Here is a 23,755-nt window from a genome sequence, read left to right as displayed (position 1 = left end):
GTTCAAATTCTGTTTGTATTTTGTGTAAATCCAAGATAGTTGCTGCTGAGCACGGTCCTGAAATCAGATAATTGGGGCTCTTTGTGCTTAGCTTGGCCGATGTGCCCATGCTGAGAGGCCTTATGAGCATGCATGCCTCTGGGTCAAGGTTGGAGGGTAGAGGAGGAAGGCCGAGCAAAGCAACATAAAAGGAAAATCCTGGGAACAGGAAAAGACCATCATGGCAAGAACTTTGAGCTATCTGCCCCTTTGTCTTCTTCTCTGGTAACATCTGCTCTCCAAGCACCATATGTTATCAGTGCTTTCATAGAAACGTGAAATATGAGTACTGGTGAGGCCCATTTTAAGTCCAATGCCTAATTTTACAGATGAAAGAAGCTGAAGTCTGGAGACGCTAGCTGGTGTGAGCAAGGTCGCATAGTTAGTGGTACAGCCAGGATTTGAGCCTGACTCATAGTCCAGGGCTCTGTCTGCTGCAAGCAGCCTCTACATACAACACAGTGAGAAAAAGTCTAAATCCCCACACTGGTTCTCCATTTATATTTAGTATACACTTATGTCTTCAGATTGATCCATAGCTGAGGAAGAACTGCTTAGTCCTCTACTAAAGGTATTTAGAATCAGGCAACTCAAAACCTGCTGATAAGGACAAAGTTTCATGATATATTATTGGGTGAGAAGAGCAGCAGGGAGTATAGTATAGTAGACTGTAGTTCGCATATTAAAAAAAGAATGTGTCTATAGAATAATTACACATATGCATTCATGCATGTGTGCAGGTGAATACCTGTCGTAATTTAATAGTTTTGGAAAAATGCATGAGAAACGTAATACACTGGTTGCCTCTGGGAAAATGGCCCAGGGCCATGGAGGGCAGGCATAGGAGGGAGACATATTTTTCACTTTTGTACTCTTTGAATTTTACTACAGGCATGTATTAACTGTTCAAAAAAGTAAAATGTAAAACATTTTACATGTAAAAGTAAAAGTAAAACATTTAAAGATGATATGTGAGCTCAAATAAGGGAAAAGCTAATGCTTAGTGGGAGTTTCTGGAAGCCTTTATGGAGAGGTGGCATTTGAGCTGGGCTCTGGGTCAGGTAGAACTTGACCAGGAAAAGTCAGAACAGGAGAGATCATATTTTAGGAGATGAGAACAGGATGCTTAAGGTTATTGAGGCAGGGAAGGCAGGAAGAGTTTGGGGGATGCTACATAGTCTGGAGAGATTACAGAAATGGCTAGGGGACATGGTGATAGTGACAAGGAAAAAGGTAATGAGAGAGAGACGGCTGGATAGAGGTTATTTTATACTTAATGTGGAGTAAATTGGCCCCAGGGTCCCTCCTCACCTCACCTCCCACCTGTGTTTCAGCCACAAAAGTCAACTGTCTACACTCCAAACGCACAGACCTTTCCCCCATGCATAACTGGGCACCAGCTACTTCCTCTGTGTGGTTCAGGTCTTCCCATCCTATTTTCTTTGCCTCCTCCAAGACCATTTCAAATGTCACTCCTCTCCATTCCCTCCATCCCCACCACCCTCGAGGATGTAAGTGCTCTGTCCTCAGTCTCTCCTGGCATTTTGAATTTACCTTTATTATAGCACTTGTCCACTTAAGTTTTAATTTTTCTGTGGGATGAAGCTGAGCATGAGGTCGTTTGTATGCAGTATGTTGCTTCTTTTCTCTCTAATGTAGGATTTTATTCTCTAAGGTCTCAGTTTTATGGGACCTTATTATGATGAAGCACAGCCATAGCATTCTGCCTTTGCATGGCTAGCACATTACCTTTTTCCATGAAGTCATTTCTTCTATAGAGAAAAAAAAGGGAGGGTCAGAGACGTTATTAACTAAGTAAGAAAAAAGTTTTTTTAAAAAAACCTCTAGGCCTAAACGATATTAACATTTTCTTTATTATCTTTGGCCCCAGTAGGCTCTTTAAAAGTAGCCAGTTTAAAGGCAGTATTAAAGGCAGATATCCTGTCATTTTTTTCAGACTTCTGTGAATTTGGAACTTAATGTTAATAGAACATTATATATGCATAAGTGATGAATTGAACAGGTGAAAAAGAATTTTGCTCTGGAGTATCCTGACAGTTTCAGGGTCATTATAAGCTTGTTTCTCCCATTGTCTGTAAGTCCTTGATCAGAACTTGAGCATCTAGGGAGATATTTAATCCTGCTATTATATATTATGTCTGCAATATAATTCATATAAAAGTGCACGCATCTGTATTACAAAGGGGGATTTAAAACACTTTGGAAAAGCTATACAAACGTGTGTTCTTAGGTTATTCCTCTTTGTTCCTTTTCTCCCTTAGGTAATTAAGGAATAGCTGCTCTTTGTCTATAGAGGGTCATGTATAACGGGAGCTGAGAATTCATGGCGAGCCGGGGTTTGCTCCTTGTTGCACAGATACCTTGTCGCTGCCTGGACCAATGCCCTTCTGAGCATTCTGGGCATTTAGGGGCACCAGAACAAGCTTGTACATTTACTTTTCTGCATAAATGGGACCCTTTACCAAATTTTTCAACTGTTTGCTTTTTTCAGTTACGAACGTATCATAGGCCTCCTTCTCAATACATACAGGATGACCTAATTCTTTTCAATGCTGTATTGGATTGTGCTGCATGGATATGGCAGAATTAACTTAACCACTGCCTTTTGATTGACTGTTCAGTTATTCCCAGTTCTTTTCTTGCTGTTATGAATAATGCATCAATGCAAGTTCTTGCACATACGTCTTGACTACTTGTATAGGTACAACAGGATAATGTATTTAAAGAATTGGAATGGCCAGGTTCAAAGGTATATGTGTTTAAAATTTTGGTAGCTAGTGGCAGGGCATACCAAAGGCAGGGTGGTGGAAGGGCTCTACCCCAGGGGCAGGTAATAAGGGAGATCATCACCTGTAGAGAATTTAAAAACAGCAATAAAACCAGTGTAGGTCTGAACTTAATTATCATGATGCGCTGGCAGTGATAGAGTCAGAGTAAGTTCTTAGGGGTGTGTATGGAGTCCATTAGGCAGATTGCGATTCTCACTTTTATGGCACTATGTAATCCTGAGTTTACGTAGTAGATGAGGAATAAAGAATGATTGCACAATGATTACAGAGACTCTGAAATAGTACTCGGCTTACTTCAATTGTGTCATTCTATGTGACCTCTTGGAGTTTTGTGTTTAAATTTAAAGCAGTGAGGCAGAGCACAAACTGCAAAGTATAATATTTTTGATCAAGAAGTGCAAGTTTTAGGGGCACCTGGGTGGCTCAGTAAGTTGAACGTCCAACTCTTGATTTCGGCTCCGGTGCTGATCTCATGGTTTGTAGGACTGAGCCCTGCACCAGGCTCTGTGCTGACAGCATGGAGCCTGCTTGGGAGTCTCTCTCTTTCTCTCTCTCTCTCTCTCTCTCTGCCCCTCTCCTGCTCACTCTCTCTCTCTGTCAAAAGTAAATAAACATTAAAAAAATAAATGCAAGTTTTACTTCCTACATGAAACACTTCACTGCATTTGAATAATTAAAAAATTGAAATAGGTTTTTCTTTGAATTGTTACTTGTGTTAAAGCTGAAGAATGGATCAAGAAAATAATGATTGTTCCTAACTCTTACACATTATTACTGACACCAATTTTGTCATATAGACTAGAGAGGTTAAAAAGGGGTCAGCCTCACATGACCAATAGCTTGAGCAGGCACTGGATCCTGTCAGGTCTTCCTCCACAAAGGTATCTCTTTGGCACATCTCCCAATGGTGAGAATGCCCGCTTAAGGGAGAAATCTTTCAAATGTTGTTAGAAATGAGGATTGTAGTAAGAAAGAAGTCATTTACCAGCTGAAAAGTGTTTTGCCAGCTATTTCTCCTCCTCTTTTACCTTTATTTTAGGATTATGTCTTAGTCTGTTTAGGCTGCTGTGACAAAATACCACAGTATTTTATTTCTTGCAGTTTTGGAGGCCTGGAAGTCCAAGATCTGGGGGTAGCAGGTTTGGTGTCTGGTGAGGTCCTGCTTCCTGGCTCATAGAGAGCACCGTCTCACTGTGTCCTCACATGGTGGAAGGGGTGAGGGAACTCTCTGGGGTCTCTTTTATAAGGGCATTAATCCATTCATGAGGGCCCCAACCTCATGCCCTATCACCTCCAAAGTCTCTACTTCCTAATACCATCACCTTGGGGTTTAGGTTTCAGTATATGAATTATAGGGAGGCACAAACATTCAGACCATAGAAGATTGCTTTGTTTCATCAAAATTGCAGTGGTCGGTAGGCTTCCCCCAAATTAGAGGCAGTGGGAAGGGAAGTACACAGCACTATGAGTGGGCTCAGAGGCCAGACCACCAGGTTCCAGTGCCTGCAGCCCTCCTTACTAACTTGTCATCTTGGGAAAATTACTTTATTTCTCTGCGCCTTGGTTTCTCCAGCTGTAAAATGTGAGAACAAAGGTATTAACCATATAGTGTTGTTTCATGATTGATGGGCTAATTTTCATAAAACATGTCAAATAGTGTCTGGCTGTTGTTAAGTACCACATGAGTATTTATTGGTATCTTTTTCTACAAAGAGTCAGACACCCCACTAAGCACGGGAGATAGATTCTTTTTAATCACCTTAAAAATCCTAGGAACTATGCATCAACATCCATATTTTGTTGTTCTGGTTATGCGATTTGCCTAAGGATACTGCTAATCAGCAATGGGGATGAGAATCTGAGACCCTGACTGCAATCTCACCTCTTTGCAAACAATTAAAAATCAGCAATTTCTTCTGTTGAACCTGAAACTAAATCATCTTCACTTCATTCCATGCTCTTGGCTAAATACTCAGAACAAAATACCTTGACTTCTTTTATAGTTTTAGCAATTTGTAAGTTAAGGGTTTATCCTAATTCTAGAGAATTAGAATTAGTGGTTGCCCCTAAAGAGAGATGATCTATCTCGAAGGAAGTTAATGAGAAGGGGAACATCTGTTTAAAAAGGATGTTTATATTAAAACCGGGAGCTATATGTTGAGTAAAAAGCCACTGATTTGGAATATCTATCTATAAGCCATCTATATGCACTTTGCATTTAAAATACTGGGGTGCATGAGTGTCTCTGTCCGTTAAGCATCCGACTTCTGCTCAGGTCATGATTTCACAGTTCCTGGGTTCAAGTCCCACATTGGGCTCTGTGCTAACAGCTCAGAGCCTGGAGCCTGTTTAAGATTCTGTGTGTGTGTCTCTCTCTCTGCCCCTCGTGCTCTGTGTCTCTGTCTTTCAAAAATAAACATTAAAAAATTTTTTTTAATATTAAGGAAATTAAGTATGGGCTGTAAAATGCAGACATCATATATATGTGTGAACTGAAACAGTGCTGAGTCAGCTGATCCAAGTTTCTGGGCCTTCGAGTCAGCCACCAGGGGCTAAACCACTGTTCTTGGCCTTGGCTTCCTCATGGGGGAAATGAGTGGGTTGAACTAGATGACCTTTTGAGCATCTAATCATGCTAAGTTTCTTTATCCATCAGGGGATATGTTACTTTACATTTTGTTTAGTGGTTGCCCAATGATGGGGGAGTGCCAGGAATTTAGGGGAATTCCCAGAATACATGGGCACAAAATATATTTTAAAAAGTTTGCAAGCTTACTTAATCAAAAGGATTAATATCTAAAGAGATTTTAAGACATTGTTAAGAAATAATGGCTACCTTGCTAGAGAAGTTGGTAAAACAGACGACTTCTAGAAGAAAAAGTAGAAGTGGTCGACAAACACATGAGCGAATTTTTATTTTCACTGGTCATATATGAAATGCAAATGAGGACAAATCAAATCGGCCAATGCTATGCCCAGTGGCAGTTGGTAGTGTGATGAAATGAATACTCTCATACCCTGCTTATGGAGTTTCATTGGCTGATTTTTTCTCTTTCGTTTCAGTAGTTGCACTCATATCTATTTATACTAAAGAAATAATTGTGTATTTGTACAAATTTATTTTTAGAATGTTCACCCAGTGTTATTACAGTAAAAATCAGAAGCAGTTTAAACGTCTAACAACAGGCAATTAATTAAATAAGCAATGCTACATTCATATAATGAAACATTATGTAGTCATTAAAATATGTTTGGAGAACCTTAATGATACAGGAAATATTTATGATGTAGATATTAAATTTAAAAAGCAAGATACTAAGCTCCATATAAAGTATGGCATTAGTTTCAGAAGAAAAAAAAAGATGCACTGAAAAAAAGAAACAGGAAAAGGTACGCTAATATCGTGTAGCTTTTGGTTCTAGTTGGCAGTTGGTTTTTTTCCTTTTCTCCTTTGGGTCTTTTAGATTATTCAGTATTTTGAAATGTTCTAGAACGTGTATGTACTACTCAGAAAACAAAACAAAACAAAAAAAACGGCCTACAGAAACGATCCAGAGAAAATGAGGAGAGAAGTTAGAGTGAGGCCATCTCCAGTCTGATTGGATCAGCAAAGAAAAAGAGAGCTGCTGGTCACCACCCATGGCGTGGCTATGTGTGTTCAGTTACGGTAGTGGAGGTGCCGGCACTGGGGTGCTGGGGAAACCCTGGGGTGTGATGGTTTTCTTCATCACAGATGCTGCTTTAGAGCTGGGAGGTCTTGGGCTTGGTGGAGGTCTATCCAGATGTCACGCAGAATTCATATTTTCACAGTAAGTAAACATCCGAAAGAGAGCTACTTTAGGTCCAAGGGGAGAACATAACATCTTAAAGCATAAACTTCCCATTGCCTGCCCCCTCACCTTTGCAGACAAAAAAGACTCCCAGGGCAGATGGTCTCCCTGACTCTCAGAGTCACTTTGGTTTGGGATCTGGTTTTGTGTGGGTAATACATTTTCACTCTTGAGTTTCTTTCAAATTTTCATTATGACTTTTTTGCTTTTTTGCAAAGAGCTAATTCTGCAGAATTGGGGTAAGGAAGACCAAAGCAAGTCAGAGACTGTAATTACGCTGTTTAGAAAGTTAAGACTTCAGGTAATCTCAAAGTAACTTCAAGAGTATCCTTTGGGTAGAGTATTTTCCAGAAGTTGCCCTTACTTCTCAGGGACAGAGATGATATATTGAGATGCAGGTAGAGCTTGTACTTGAAGCTAACATTTTTCTTTTAAAGACTTGCCTGGGAATCCTAATCCAGGACCATGGCTTTTCCTCCTCTAGATCCATCCCAAAGGGAGGCGGGCTCCAAGACTTTGCTCTGTCTACCTTTAGGTCACTTGTTATTCGATGCACCAACATTCTTTAAAATACTTGAAAAAGCCATTGTAGCTTAAACTGTACTTTTTAATTTTGGGTGATACTTTTTTTGCATTTTCTCTGTAACTAAAGGTGAGAATAAAACTACAGCTTGGACAAAATGCTATAGAAAATAAAAGATTCCACCGTTTAAAACTTTCATCGTAAAATTTTTGAAAATACGTTAACGTAGAGAAAATAGACTAACACACCTGCCATGTAACCATCATTCAACAGCTGTCCACATTTTCCCACTCTTACTTCATCCATCATCCTTACTTCTTGTTGTTGTTGTCTTTTATGGAATAGTCTAAAATCCCAGACAACATATTCAATTCACCTGTCAGATAAGGACTTTAAAAATATGTATGACCACAATATGATTATCACCTAACAAAATTAGCAGTAGTTCCTTAATGTCCTCTAATACCCAGGCCATATTCAAACTTCTTTGAACATATAAAAAACAGAAAAAAGGACTTAAAAACTCTCATGAGCAAGAAGAGAGATAGGCTTGAGACAGTGAGAGAAGGTTGAATTACTCAGTTTTGCTTGTCTTCTCTCCAAGATAGACCTTTAAAAAGGAACCAGAAGCCATTCCTAGAAGTAATGTTAAACAATTTAAACTGTCTAGATAGAGAAAAGTTTTGTCTTTGGACGCTGATGGGGACTCAGAGAAATTCTCTATAGCCTCAAGGGAACTCAGATCAGCCTTTTCTTTCCCTTCCAAGCCAAATGTAAAAAACAAAACCATATAGGGGCGCCTAGGTGGCTCAGTCAGTTAAGCACCTGACTCTTGATTTAGGTTTAGGTCATGATCTCACAGTCTGTGAGATAGAGTGCTGCGTCGGGTTCTGTGCTGATAGTGTGGAGCCTGTTTGAGATTAATTTTCTCCCTCTCTCTCTCTCTACCTCTATCTCAGAATAAGTAAATAAATTTAACAAACAAACAAACACCAAAGTCATACATACAAAACACTTCAAAATTGCTCAAGTAACACCAGCATATTGTGGAAATGTTTTACGGTGCACATAAACAAGGACCAGAAAATGAGAGTCCTACAATCCTAGGACTGCAGACAATCCACCTTACCATGTTGTTATATAGTGTTCTGGAATTTTCATACCTGTGGAATCATGCTGTACATACCGTTTTTAAATCTGCTTCCCCCCCCCCCCCCCCGCCGGTCCATTCAACTTAGGAAGACTTTTCCTTGACCAGTCAACATACTTGCGCACTGCTATTTTAAAGGATATTGATGAATTAGCTTATTCATCCAAGAACCGCCTGTTCCTACGTAATTCTCCTCCATTATAAACTACGTAGACAAGAACATGTGTGTAACTGAATATTTCACCCCAAAGTTCATGGAAGTGTAAGAACTATTCTTCTGCCATCACTTGTTCCCTTCCCAGTCGTTCTCATCCCTTGTCATGTGGCCACAGCCCCCTGGGCTCTCTGGAAATCTCTCTGGCTTATCAGCAGGCACCATCATCTGAAATACCGAACTCTTCCTGGTCTCAGAGACCTGTTTGCCAATGGCTTCCTCCCAGGCCCCCAGGCCTGGGGCTTCAGAGTCTTCTCACTGTGGGCCTGGGTGTGTCAGTTCTGCCTCAGGGATGTGCTGGGGTGTCTCTCCTCCTTTCTGGCCTCCTAGCTCTACATGCCAGAAGTTTCTTTCACTGGTCATGTTTCTCTTTCTCTTTCATCTTTGTGCATCTCAACTCAATTGTTTTAAGGGTCATGTGCTAGTATCCTGGCCTCTACAAAGCCTTTCTGGATTCCTGCCCATTGTAAGCAGCACTTTTTCCTTTGTTGGCATCTGGCCCTTCTTTAGGCACTGTTGAGGTTTATGGCTTGTACTGCCTTTAGATTCTAAGTTTTGTGAGGGCAAGGAATGTGTGTTATTCAATTTAGAATCTGCCTCATGGTATGGCACAATGCCCGACACATAATGGGTACTCGAAGTCTAGTGAATAGGTACTATTTAAATCAAAAGAGAATGGATTAGTAAGAGTATATGTGCAAAAAGCCCCAGGGATTTTAGTTGGCTGTGGAGCTCATAGTACATGCTGTTGGTGCTGACAGGCCTGAAACAATTTTGGATTATATGAAAACAAATACAGGAGCATTTCCCATAATTCCCTCTGCTGTCCTCTCCTCTCTCCCCACCTAGCAACCCACAGGGCAGCCTCCTGGAACTACTTTCCACTTCCCCAAACCAGACATGTACTTTCATGCTGCTGGGCCTTTGTACGTGCTTCCCTCCCTCCTTCCCATGCCCTTTCTTCTTCTTTGTCAAAATCTTATTCATCCTACACATCAGACGTCACCTTTGAAACATTCTCACCACTCTTTTCTCCCACCTCCAGAGAATTAATTGCTCCTTCTTCTGGGTTTTATTGAACTGGTTCATATCAACATCATCACAGCAGTTACTATTTGTGAGTGCTTATTTTGTTCCAGGCGCTGTTTTAGGCTCATGATGTATACTAGTTATAATAATCTTACAACAACCCTCCTAGGTCAATAACTATAACAGTAGATACTTCTATAATACTCACTCTGTGCCAGGTACCATGTTGTGTGCTTTGCCTTCACTAACCCATTTAATCCCATACAACAACCTTTGTTAGGTAGATACTCTCATTGTTGCCTATTTACAATTGAAGAAACTAAGGCTTAGAGGGATTAAGTAACTTTCATGAGATCACACAGCCAGTAGATAGTGGAGCCGGGAGGCAATATGTTTCCCAAATCCATACTCTTAGTCATTATGCTATACTGCCTCTATTGAGAAAGCAACTAAAGCTCAGAGAAGTTAAGTAATTTCCCCTAAGCCACGCAGTAAGTGTCAGATGTTGGAGCCAAACTCAAGCTTGCCTGACCCCAGAGTCTTCTTCTTCTTCTTACTTGTCTTGCTCTCTTCTTACTCTGAACTGCCTCTCTTTATAGCAAAGGTTGTCAAACTTTTTCTGTAAAGGACCGAATAGTAAATAATTTAGGCCTTGTGAGCCATAAGGTCTCTGTTGCAACTTTATGTTGTAGCAAGAGAGCAGTCATAGACCATACATAAATGAAAGAGCATGACTGTGTTCCAATAAAATGTTATTTATGGACACTTAAGTTTGATTTTCATATAATTTTCACATGTCATGAAATAATCTTTTGATTTTTTTTTAATCATTAAAAAATGTAAAAACCATTCTTAATTCATGGGTCATACAAAAACAGATGGTGGGTTTGACCTGTAGGGGAGCCATAGTTTGACAGTCTTGTTTGAAGGCAACATTACATCATAGGGTGGTTACATATGCGTGTATCTGCCTCTTTGCTCACTCTTTCCTCAAACAATTCAAACTGGGCCCCAAACATGCATGCCCAATTGAGAAAATATGAGTCCTTTGGTAAACGAAATTGACGTTCCTTAGACATTAGGAGAGCATGTGACCTTCTTTGAGTGTGCCCCATATGGATTGCACACCGAGTTCCAAGCAGTTTTTCAGAATATGCCTTCTATTACTTTGAGAAAAGCCATTAACTACATTTTCCCACCACTGTAGTTTTGAGATGAGGTTCTGGTGTTCCCTAATGGTGCTCCGGGCAGCTGGCTGGCTGGCTGGCCTTGTGCTTTACTTGGATCAAGCTGAGAACTCTAGACCAGTGGTGGCAATCTGATTATTGTGCTCCTGGGGATGGAAGAGACCAGTCTGGGCAGGGTGGCTGGAACAGAGGAGAGGAAGGGTGCCATGCTCCCTGCTTGGCCTGAGGGTCAGAGGAGCAGGGCTCTTGGCTCAGAGGCTTTGAGGCTCAGGGCACTGAGATAATGGGAAGTCTCAGTACTTGGTGGTGCTCCGTTTTAACTCAGTTATGGTGAGATGGAATAGGGTTTAGGCTTAGACACATAAATACTGCTTAGAAACTTGACTTTGGAGAACAAGTGTTAAAAGTTGCAAACCAGGTGCCTGGGTGGCGGCTCAGTCAGTTAAGTGTCTGACTCCTGATTTTGGCTCAGGTTATGATCTTGTGGTTCATGGGATAGAGCCCCACATTGGGCTCCATGTTGACAGTGCAGAGTCTGCTTGAGATTCTCTCTCTCCTTCTCTCTGCCCCTCCCTTGCTCTCTCTTTCTTTCTCTCAAAATAAATAAATAAGCTTTAAAAAAAACCCTTGCAAACCAGCATCTTGCAAGCAAAGTTTCAGAACAAAATCCATTTGAGACAGATGATCTTTGTATCAAAATAAACCGAGGGGTGCCTGGCTGGCTCAGTCAGTAGAGCATGCAATTCTTGATCTCGAGGTTGTAAGTTTGAGCTTACATTGGGTGTAGAGATTACTTAAAAATAAAATCTTAAAAAAAAAAACGATTTTCTTCTGTGATTTTTAAGGGGAATTTAATCATTATTTGTAGCAATTAGAAACATGCCAAGGGGAATTACTAATGCAGGGCTGAGAATGAGTGAAACGAACTCTCGCAAGATAAGACTTAAGATAAAATAATACTTGAAAAGATGTTCATTGCAAAGGCAGTAACCTTATTTTAAAATATACTTTTTTCTTGAAGTTTAATCTACATACAGAGAAATGAACACATTGTAGATCTACAGCTTGATGAATTTTCACAAAGTGAACACACTTGGGCAACTAGCTTCCAAATCAAAACACAGCACACTTGTAAAATACCAAACTGGTTCATTTGTAGGATGAGAATAGGGATCTGATTGGAAGAGGTGGCTAAAGAAAAGTGTCTTGAAACTGGGTTTTGTAGAAAGCATAGTTTTATCTGAGATCCTTTGGCTCAGGCTGGTCGGAATTATGGGTGAAGGGTGACACGTGGAGCTGCTGTGGCATGGAGTCAGACTCTAGCTAGGGCTCACTTTGCCTCTGCCGTGTGCTTGCTGTGTGGCTGTGGGCAAGTCTCTACCGTTGTGAAACATGAATCTCTGTGCAGACAGCAACGATCTTGTTTACCGGGGTGCTCTTGGGACGTACTATGGTGCCTGCCACACAGGAAACCCCAAACAAAAATTTTTTAAATGAATAAAACAACTAATCAATAATACAAATTGCTTGGTACGGTCCCTGAAAGATGTTCAATAATGTAAATAAAAGCCACGAAATGACCCAATGACCCAGTAATACCATGTTTGTGAATATATCTCCTAAGAAATCATCCCATGTAAAAGTAACTTATATATATGTATATGTGCATATATACTTTTTATATGTAAAATAGGACAGATGTGGGGCACCTGGGTGGCTCAGTAGGTTAAATGTCCGACTTCGGCTCGGGTCATGACCCACAGCTAGTGGGTTCGAGCCCCGCATGGGGCTCTGTACTGCTAGCTCGGAGCCTGGAGCCTGTTTAAGATTCTGTGTCTCCCTCTCTCTCTGCCCCTGCCCTGCTTGCACTCTGTCTCTCTCTCTCTCTCTCAAATAAATAAACATTAAAAAAAAAAAAAAAAGCACAGATGTGAGTTATAGTGAAATACTGGGGAACTAACTCAAAGGCTCTGCTAACAACGGAGAAATGGCAGTGCAATTATGAATTGTTGAAACAATGGGAAGTAATTTAGCTAAAACCTGGCAAGTGTGTAGACTATATTGAAAATCAGCATTTTAAAAAAATCTGAGAAAATGTTTAGAAGACATAGATACGAGTGTATATTTATTAGACAATGAGTAAGAATTTGGAGTGATAAAACTTAGAGATAATTACACTTTTTTTTCTATTAAGTTGCTTAAGATTTTTTGAATTGAGCCCCCCATCCCCCACCCCTGCCAAGGAAAAGAAAGGAAATGAAGCACGCAGCCCCGTTGCCAGATGAGGAGCTCTCCGTGGGTTCACCCATACAGGGCAAGGCCTGTTCTTGCTGTGGTGTCCCTGCTAGGCAGAGATGGGCCGCTGATGGAAGGCCCTGGCAGGAGGTGTGTTGCTGAAGAACATGATGCTTTCTTAATCACCTAAGTGTGTTAGATTCGTGGTAGAATCAATTTCCTTAATGAATGAATTGGCTGCCGCTAGAGCAGGTCCTTTGCCCAAAGCTCTTTTGAGGAGGATGACATTTAGACGTATTCTCTGTAATCGACAGGCCATTCTTGGCTGATGGCAGCCCTGGTTCACATTTGGCAAAAAAGATAGTTGATGATTCCATCAGCATTTTGAAGTAAGCTGCCTCAATCCAAGCCCAGATAACCTAGAAGTTGGCATTAGTTAATAATGGTCCTGATTTCACCTTAGTTTTATCTAGTGCTCTGTTGTTCTAAGGGGCTGTCTCACAGAATAAAGGAGAGAAGACTTCTAAATGCACAGTTGTGTAGAAGTACAAGCACGAATGGTTGCTGTGTTGTTATAATTTCCACCTGATGCATATCAGCTTCCTGCAGGGAAGGTCAGGCAGATCTTATTCTGGTTTTATAGAGGAGGGATAAGCGTAAGAGGACCAACTTCTTTATCGGGGTGTGACGAAGGTTACGTGAGAGGTTCATGGGGACAGATTATGAGAAGACAGTGGGGAATGCCTGATCCAGCAGTAGGTCAGATCATCAGAAACCGTTTTCAAGAAGAGGTGGGAGCTGGGGGGTGAGTGAGAGGCAGGTCTTCGCAGGCAAATAGAGACGCACTGAGTTTGTCTGAAGAAACATCAGTACTGAAGAGCAGGCACCCGTTAGTTGGGATGGGAATTGAGGCCCAAGTGAAACCAGGATTTCCTACTGGATGTCCCTCAGCTTTCCAGATGAGGCGAATTAGGACACCTCGTCCCTATGCCCTCCTTTTTGTCTGCTTTTGTTCTTTTGCTGCAGTAGACAGAAGATCCTTCCACTTGCCCTTGCGAGGGGAAGCCTCACTCCCCTCTTTCCTCTGTATGTGTGAACATCCGGGCCTGTGGAAGGTGTACTTTCTGTGAAAATGGTGAAAAAAAAGAGAAAGGGGGCAAAAATCAAGTTACTGAGAACTGAGAGCTTCTGAGATTAAAAGGTCGTGGATTCCAGTGTGACTTAAGTCCTCAAAGGGTCACTTGGTGGCGTTACTCAGGATGCCATCTGAATTCGCTCTCAGTTACTCTTCTGTGTGGAGGGACACATAAGTGGGTCATCCCTGCCGGTTGGCCACTTGTGCAGTACCACTGAAACCCACATCTATTTTTCACCTACAGGTCCATTAGTTTCTCCTAAAGGGAGAAATTCCACTGAAACCAAGCCCATCAGCCTTCCACACTGACTATGGGACCCACAATGGCTCTTTTGTGGGTACATGTGACACGCTGACTGGAGATGATCTCTCATGTCTATATAGGGTATTGCTCTAACATGGACTGGAGCCCCTCCCCTCCCCTCTCCCAGCTCCATATTTAGCCATCTGCTGAAGGCTACGTGTGTCATCAAAGTTTATCATCTGCCTTTACTGCTATGGAGTAATACAGAGGTTTACGTTCTTGTTTTCACCGAGGCAGGTAATAACATTTTTCCTCGTGGCCTCCGTTCTAATAGAACCACAGAGAAATCTAATTTTGTCAAATTACTTTATAATTTGGGAAACTGAGGCCCTGAGAACTGATTTGATGTGCCTCAGGGTGTTAGAACTGGCTAAGAATGAAGGTCACTGACTCTTGCTAGGTGGAACAGCTCAGACAGGAATTTCTTTGTTCACATGATGTTTTTGTTTTCATGCTACAAGAAGAAATCCCCCTCTTTTTGGTCACGATGGCTTGGTATAAGATACACAGGGCACTCTTTGGCAGAGAAAACTCTATAGTGCCACTTCAAATTCCTCACTTATAATTAATATTTGTTTAGCATTACATTTAGTAATTATTATTTAACAATGCTATTAGTAGTAAGGACTACTTATTGTATGTTTGCTATGTGTTGACTATGTACATATAATATGTTTACATTTGCTAAGGATTCTTTCAAATGCTTATTTATTTATTTTGAGAGAGAGAGAGAGAAAGCTCAAGTAGGGGAGGAGCAGAGAGAGAGGGAAAGAGAGAATCCCAACAGGTTCCTTGCAATTAGTACAAAGCCCAAGGTGGGGCTCGATCTCATAAACTGTGATATCATGACCTGAGTCAAAATCTGGAGTCAGACACTCAACCTCCACCCAGGAGTCCTGCTCTGTGCTAAGGAGTGTATACATCTAAGCACACTTAATTCTTTCAGCAACCCCATGATGTAGATATTATTACAACAATTTTCAGAGGAGGAAATGGAGGCTGAGGGACATTAAGAAACGCTGCTAAGGTTGTTGCATGGGTGGTCAGTTGGGAGCTCAGATTCAACTCCAGATCCACCCAACTTTAAAGTGGTGTTCTCAACAATTTCGCCTCATCTACTTCTTTTTGCAGATACTTACTTAGGAAATTTGGCTTTTACTCAATCAATCTATCAGAAAGATTTTATTTAATAACCAAAAGCCTGACACATGCACATTTTTTCCTAGCTCCAGTTCTGCTTCATTGGCATCAAAATGAAACTCAAAAATGTCTTAAAAGGTCTTGGCTCTGGACCAAGTAATGAGAGGATCACAAACGCGTATATTTAAGTCATCTATAATTCTAAAGAGCTAAGGTCTGAGACCTGACAGAGCCCCCCAGGGGAGACTTTGCTCAAAGGTCTGGTGACAAAGAGGTCAGGGACCATAGTGCATGAGTGACCCAGTGTGAGTCTTCAGACAGAGTCCAGCTGAACATTTGACATCCCAGCCCCCATGCCACAGACATTCAATATTTGGCATTTTACATAAATTGTAGTGGAAATACATAACATGACGGTTCCCTACAGGTCCCACATGCTAGGTTCTATGCTAAGACAGCCTCTCCACAAGCTGCATACTCACAATAATTTCATGAAGAGGTAATTTTCTTATTCTCATTTTTATGAAGAAACCAGGACTCTGAGAGTTTAAGTAATTTGGCCAAGGTCACCCAGCTCACATATCGTTAAAAAAGTGAAAATGCGAAAATCATGTGAATTATGTATTTGATTAACTTATTCGCAAATTCTGGTATGTCTAATTAAACAAACAGAAACTACGGGTTGATAAGAACAAAAATTTCCCGGAAGGGAATGTCAGGATTTAGAGGAGTGATTTTTTTAAAAATTATGTTTTGGGGCGCCTGGGTGGCTCAGTCTGTTGAGCGTCCGACTTTTGCTCCGGTCATGATCTCAGTTCGTGGGTTCAATCCCTGCATCAGGCTCTGTGCTGACCGCTTGCTCAGAGCCTGGAGCCTGCTTCAGATTCTGTGTCTCCTTCACTCTCTGCCCCTCCCCTGCTCAAGCTTTGTCTCACTGTTTCTCAAAAACAAACAAATGTAAAAAAAAAAATTAAGAAAAAAAGTTACGTTTTGAAGCAGACCTATGGGTCTGTTTTACATTGCTTTACATATAACAAGTCAGGAAGACAGCCTGTGGGGGAGGTTATAAGCCCATATTGCATTAATAACCTTTACTCTGAATTTTGGTCTGAAAGATTTTTCCTTCGTCTGAAGCTGGTCTGTCCTGTGATGATGTCCCTGAGCGGAAGGGACACCGTCTCCAAAGCTGATCTCATTGTCTGGAGCTCTTACACCTGCAGCGAATGAGAATTTATTTGACCCTTTCTCGAAATTCAGATGCTGTCATATTTGTTCAGTCCTGTTTAAGAGACAGGCACTGAATATGTTTGCTTTTAAGCCAGTTATTTTATACGACTAGGGCCCAGTGGTGTTCCTGGTGCATACGTAGCTGTTTCGAAACGTTGGAAAGAAAGAACTAATTTAATCCTCACCACATCTCTGAGAAGTGGTTCCTCAGTTTATCGCATTCTTGCAGATGTGTACACAGAGGCTTGGAGATGAAGTCACATGCTCAAAGCTATGTCGTCGTATTGGTTACGGAGCTTGATTTCAGATGCAGAAAACGCCAAGGACAGTGCTCTCTCTATTACATCTGTAGCCAGTTTTTGACAAAACCTGAAAAGAAAAACCACAGCAAAATTTTAGAGTTCTGGTGGATTTCTTTTCTCTGACCTCAGCATGAATTCCCACGTAAACCAAGGACTGGCGGATTAATCAATAAATGAAGAGAAGTGCCTACATTGTCACTCATTACATTTCTCTTTCTTGTAGTTCCCCAAGTGGCTGGGGTCCGTTAGAAACTGAAGCTGCTGTCTGCTGCCTTCTCCACTTCTTGGAGCAGAAGCCAAGAGAGAGCTGTTTGAAGACGCCACATTCACACATCAGGTTGCTATTGAGGTCTTTTTCGTGTTGATATCGGAGCAGTTGCTGGTATTTTTATCATTAGCCTGATTTAGAGATAAAATCAGCTTCTGCTTCTTACTGGGTGGGGTTGTGGGTGTCTGTGCTGGGGTATGTGCCCAGCTTTTCTTGCCAAAGGGAAGAGTGAGTGGAGAGTGGGTTGGACTGGCTACATGGAGGTGGGCGTGTTTAATCAGTTTGCCAATGAGGAAGTTCCCCGTCATTGAAAAGGGAAAAAGAAAGACTCAATTCCCTCCACCCCTCACCCCCCCCCACCCTTGTTTTCTCTGTTGCAGTTGAAGACTAGCCGTTGAAGGTTTTCAACGTAGATTGTGTCTCCCTCGGATGGACGAGGAGAATTGCTGTCAGGGGTCCTGAGAAACCCTATCTGGTTTTCATTCCTTGTGTTGAATGGCATTTGCTTCATCAGCCCACTGAGGGCCCTTTTACTTGGGATTCTGAACTTGTAACCCAGAATCCAGGCTGGGAAGATGCTGAGTTCCATCAAGTGTGTGTTGGTGGGAGATTCTGCTGTGGGGAAAACTTCTCTGCTGGTGCGCTTCACTTCAGAGACCTTCCCGGAGGCCTACAAGCCCACGGTGTATGAGAACACAGGTGTGGACGTCTTCATGGATGGCATCCAGATAAGCCTGGGCCTTTGGGACACAGCGGGCAACGATGCCTTCAGAAGCATCCGTCCCCTGTCCTACCAGCAGGCAGACGTGGTGCTGATGTGCTATTCTGTAGCCAACCATACCTCTTTCCTGAACCTGAAGAACAAGTGGATTGGTGAAATCAGGAGCAACTTGCCCTGCACACCTGTGCTGGTGGTGGCTACTCAGACTGACCAGCGTGAGATGGGGCCCCACAGGGCCTCCTGCGTCAATGCCATAGAAGGAAAGAAACTGGCCCAGGAAGTGAGAGCAAAGGGCTATCTAGAGTGCTCAGCCCTTAGCAACCGAGGGGTTCAGCAGGTATTTGAGTGTGCCGTCCGAACTGCTGTCAACCAAGCCAGGAGACGCAACAGAAGGAGGTTCTTCTCCATTAATGAGTGCAAGATTTTCTAACTTCCCGGAGACTTCGCCCACACTCATTTACTCACCCCAAAGACTAAAGGGACAGGGAGAGCAGACAAGCCAGCAAGGACTGATGCTCTTTCTAGATACATACTGCACAGCACTTCCTTTCGGATACAGTTGTTGATGAGACTTGGCCACTGGCTGTTTTTATGAAATACACTCTAGAAATGGACCGCTTGCCCAGTCCAAATAGAAGGTCCTATAATGAAGACTCTCTCTTCGATTAAAAAGCCAAAATAGCCTCCATAATTTTGGACAATGAAGTGAGTTTTTCAAAGAATTCCATATTTAAAGACACATTCTATTTAAATAATAGTAAAATGTATATCTCTTGTATATAATTAGTTTTTACGTTTGGAAAGTCTTTCCCTACGTGCTCCCACACACAATTGTAACCCTATGGGGCTCTGCCAAAGGTCTGTAGTGTTTTCACCTGAAGTAGTAATTTTGTTAACACCACTTGCCTGCTGGATATTACCAGGTAATCAAATTTTGAAGTGACCATAGCCTTATCCTTGCGATTAATTTTCCATCCACCTGTTACTCAGCGTTGTGTATAAAATACAGTTCAATAACATAAGATTCTTCAATACTGCCTAATTAAAAATTAACATTTGAAGTAGCTGTCACTCGATTTCTCTGTAATTATATAAAAAAGCATTTCTTATTTATGATACTACCTTTCACCCAAAGAACTCCAGTTATGCACTAAGCATTCCTCCCTCATTTGCCAAAATAGGTGGGAGGAAAACCTTCCAGGTAGGGAATCAGACGGCTCACATGGAGCAGAAGTGAGGAAATCACACTTTCGTTTCAGGAACCGGTGCCTGCTTCTTCCAACACCACGGTTCCTAGCTGGCTGTAGGTCTTGGGAAGAAGAGCAGGCCCAAATTTCCGTGTGATGGTAATTTTGCAAATTCGTTATTTGAGTGCTAACCTGAGGAGGCATGGCAACATCATGTATTTAATTTTAGGACCCAATCCAAGCAATTGGGAAGGTGCTGACCTATATGTGCATGTGGGTAAGGGGAAAAATGGAGGAACTTATAATTTTTACCATTTCATGAATATGAAGCACCCGTGTGAAAAAAAAAATTTGCAGAATCCAAGCATAGGGAACAGACAAACTGCACAGCAATTGTTACGATAAAAAGTTATCAGGGGAAGTACTGAATACAGGAGGATACTTTCCCACCCCACCCCCACTCCCCATTCTATCTAATGGCTTAAAAGCAATGATCTCATTCAGCTGTTGAAGTTAGGAATAGAGGTCTATGTAACTTGAGAGAGAACTTGTGACTGCAGACACCCAGGTATATCATTTGCTCACCTAACCACGTTTGTTAAAGTACACCATTGTTTTAGTACAACATGGCCACTGCATACAAACGGTAAGAGAGTTGACATAAATGACTATGATTAACTTATATTGGCATACCCAACCTAACCTTCTGGTTTCCTTATGTGCTCAGTCCTCTGCGGCTATGCTCAGTACCAAAATCAGGTTTGTGCTCGTCCCCAGATTCCTTTCTCCTTCTCTTCTCTCATTCACATCCAGGAAAGGCCCAGGACCTGGAGCTTAGTCTCTGGAGACCGGAGTTCCCTGGTCTGCCTTCACCCAGACATCCCCAGTCATCCAGTCCTGTGGCTTGTCCTCACCTCTGTGTCTCCCATGTGCCTGGCTTGAGAGCACCTATATCCAGCTCTCTGCACTGCGTGTCCAGAGGGTTGGAGTGCTTGAAAGCTGACCAGGCAGGGAAGACGAGCACAGCTCACCTCTGATTTCCCTGTTGATTCTGACCCTCTCCTCCAACATACAAACAGTATTTTTTATTTTTTATTTTTTTTTAGAGAGAGAGAGAAGGAGAGAGAGAATCCCAAGCAGGCTCCATGCTCAGTGCAGAGCCTGATGCTGGTTCGGTCTCACAACCTGATCATGACTGAGCTGATCATGACCTAAGCTGAAATCAAGAGTCAGATACTTAACCAACTGAGCCACCCAGGCACCTCCAACATACAAACAGTTTAAAATCACTCATTCAGGTGTTTTTTCAGGGACAGGCTTTAGGGTAAAGGGGTATTTAACATGTTAGCAGGAATGAATTTCTACTCCCTAAGATTGGCTGTCCCTAGGCTTTTCATTTTTTTCTTGTCGAAGGGAGGTGGGAGGGTTGTCTGAAAATGGGAGGGCCCAGGTACCTGATGCTAAGTGAGGGAAGAGGAGGTGATTCCACGGTGGAAGGGCAGGAAGAAGGGAAAGTCAGAGACGGCACTCAAATGGCTTTGCCTTCACCCGGGCACATGCACAGATAATAAGCCCTCTGCCTATTGGCAGGAACCAAGCTCAAAGGCTCCCTCTGGGTATGCTCACACTTGAGAACAGGAATCCATGTATAAGCCCTCCCCAGAGACCTGGCAGAACTTGAGGCCAATTAGTGTCTGTCTTCCCTGCTAGACTGTGAGTTCTTGAAGGCAGAGGGAACTCCTCTGCATCTTAGTATCCCCAGGGCCCAGCACAGGGGAGGAACCGTCGCTAAACAAGGTTGTGTTGAGCTGACTTGGAAAGAGAGACAAGAATTGGGTTGCTATGGTAAAAGGTGGTTATGAGAAGGAAGCAGATCCTTGCTAGCCTAGGGGGTAAGAAGTGAAAATAGGTCATTTTGTTGGAGTCCATGCAGTGTATGTTCTATGTGTGTGTATATTTGTTTTGCTTGCCTAGATTCAGGCATATGTTTCTTGCATTTCAAAACTCGTGGTACCATTTGGTAGACTATTGTATGTTGATCCTTAGCTATTCTAAGTAGCAACATTAAGTATGCTCTTGTTTATATTAAAGAATTGATTTGAGTGCTTGAGTAATTCATCCCATTCAGTCTTACTTAATACTGACTATCTGAATGGGGCAGCAGAATCTAGTGTGATGAACTGAGGCTGAGCAATGAGAAAGCCCAAAGCATCCTAATGGTTAACGTTCACGGAGTGCCCGGATGTCCAGGCACTGCGCTAAGCACTTGAGTGTGCATTATCTTACCACATGGTGTGTGTAGATGTCGACACTAGTAAGCACACTAGTAAGTACATCTTGCATGAGGAACCAGGCTCAGCCTGCTGATGTGACAAATCTTAGGTCAGACCGCAGGTGAGTGCCAACACCAGGAGTCTTGAGCAGGTCTGTATGACTCCAAAGCTCTGCTCAAAACCACTGTGCTCCACTTCCTCTCAGAGCAGCCCAGTTGTATGTATGGTTTTGCCACATCCGATCTCAGGCAGCCTTGTAGACCCCACCCCCACCAGTCTAGCGGCTTATATTTTAAAAATTCTTTTTAATAAAATATTCCAATCTGATCTTACTCCTCCCTTTTTATCTTTCTTTCTGCTAATGAGAACGAGATCCCCCAAAGTCACAGAGCACCGTCATTCACAAAAAGGTCCCTGCTCCAATTCTTGGTTTTTAAGGATAATTTCATTGTTAATTTGGAAAGCCTGGTTCTTTCCTTTTAAGGATTTGGTACCAAGGAAGGGCATCTATCCAGCATGAGATCTGTAGGGTTATGATAGGACCTAGGGGACAGGGTATCTGTGAGTATTCATCCTCACTGCCAAGAAGACAACCCTATTGGTTGAGTCACATCAGAACAACTCAAGGGTAGGGCCTTATTTTTGCTCAGGCTGTATCTCTCCTGCTACTACAGTAAAACATAATCAAGATGTTGAGTAGCTTTTCACCATTAAAGATCAAATGAACGCTAGAATTTACTCGTGATATAAGTTCATTAAAAGTACTTGATTCAACCTAAAGTCCACATTAACTTTTTTGGTTGATTCTAAAATATATCCTAACGTGGAACTTAATACTTAATGGTAGATAAAGAGCCATTGGGAGGGAGTAAGAAGCCAGACTTATTTTGGAGTTAGAAAGTCTGCATCATGTGTCTTTCAGTCTCAGTTTCCTTGTCTTAAAAAAGATATTTATTCCTGGGTTACTTTAAGAACTAACACAACAGTGATTGTGGAAGTGCTTTATGTTGTAAACTATTGTTCACATGGTGGTGTCATTATGTTTTTGGTGGATTCCTATGCAGATACATAGGCTGAATATTCTAGATCAGATTAGAATATTCTAGAACTTGTCAATAGTGGGTCACATGATGGGAAAGCTATGCAGAATTAGGAGCCATTTGTAGCAATGTTAACTAGAGCAAGATGAGTAAATGACACACGATGATAAAAGCAACAAACTACATTTGAATGCCTACTGGTTCCAGGCCCTGAGCTAGGCACTTTACATGCATCATCTCATTTAATCCTTATCCAATGCTCATATTAGGTATTATTCTCTTTCTGTTGACAAGAACCTGAGGCTCAGACAGATATATGGAGACATTTCCCTTGTACAGTTACTTTTCAAAATGTCTCAGTTTTACCATGTAATTTTGGTGTGTTAAACTCAACCAGTTATGATAAACTGTATTTAATGTCCATTACACTTGTTAATTTAGCTAAGACAGTGAGAATGATCCCTGTTACGCACTGTAGGGGCACACTGATGATTAGGACTCTGCTGCCTTTCTGTGTGAGCTTCCTTTTGTCATTTTTCCTGTGACAAAGTCTCAGGTGGTTTATATCCCACTGTCCTGGTGGTCGCTGTTGACTGTCTTTACTCCCCCCAGTTCCATTTTCCATTCTTGTTGCCCTCCTCTGAGCCTGAAGGCTAACCCTTTGGACTGTATAACCCATGACCTCTTCCTGACTGGCTTCCACTTGGATGTGGCCAACGGGAGACTCTGGTTGGAACTCAGAGGACAGGAGGAAAAAGTGATTGGATGTTTTCTTTCCCCTGCTCCTTTCCAGCTTTGGTGATGCTTATCTGTCAATAGCTGTGAGTCCTTTCATGGCTACAGCTCTGGGCAGCCTCTCCTCCACATTTCCAGCTTTCAGTGGGCTCCAAGACATTTCCTCACTTTGCCTCTCAGCCCTAAAGGAAGTAATGGCTTCCTGCTGGTGCTAGTTTGAGGATGCAGCAACATCGTCTGTTATGTTCTCTTAACTCAGACCTGCAAGTTATGCCTCATTCAAGTTTCTTCATCTGAATGACCTGGGATAAATTTGGTTTCCTGTGGGATTCTAATATACACTCACTAAATTTTAAGTCATCTGTATGTTCTAACATAGAGTACTGAAACCTCTACTGAAGGGTAT

General features: G+C 42.0%; 1 protein-coding gene and 1 long non-coding RNA gene across 5 annotated transcripts in view; one reads left to right on the top strand and one right to left on the bottom strand.

The window, feature by feature from the left end:
- Positions 1–19,178, top strand: part of RHOH (ras homolog family member H) — a 44,258-nt gene extending 25,080 nt beyond the window's left edge. For 2 of the 4 annotated variants that reach the window (XM_043604676.1, XM_043604684.1), the window contains exons 2-3: positions 17,349–17,462; positions 17,774–19,178. In XM_043604676.1, the coding sequence (XP_043460611.1) occupies positions 17,969–18,544 (576 nt within the window). In that variant the 5' untranslated portion in view covers positions 17,349–17,462; positions 17,774–17,968 and the 3' untranslated portion in view covers positions 18,545–19,178. Of the gene's footprint in view, positions 1–14,136; positions 14,694–17,348; positions 17,463–17,773 lie in introns of those variants that run through there. The other 2 variants (XM_043604702.1, XM_043604692.1) reach the window with 2 other exon arrangements.
- On the bottom strand, positions 12,891–17,309 carry LOC122497539. Its single transcript, XR_006301137.1, has 2 exons — positions 17,009–17,309; positions 12,891–14,141 (listed from the first exon to the last, which is right to left on the bottom strand). It is a non-coding gene; the product is annotated as an uncharacterized LOC122497539 (long non-coding RNA).
- Positions 19,179–23,755: the final 4,577 nt, after the last annotated feature.

This window comes from Prionailurus bengalensis, chromosome B1 (genome assembly GCF_016509475.1).
Source record: "Prionailurus bengalensis isolate Pbe53 chromosome B1, Fcat_Pben_1.1_paternal_pri, whole genome shotgun sequence".
Lineage (NCBI taxonomy): Eukaryota > Metazoa > Chordata > Mammalia > Carnivora > Felidae > Prionailurus > Prionailurus bengalensis.
Note: the sequence above shows the minus strand (reverse complement) of the source record. Positions and strands in the feature narration are given on the sequence as shown.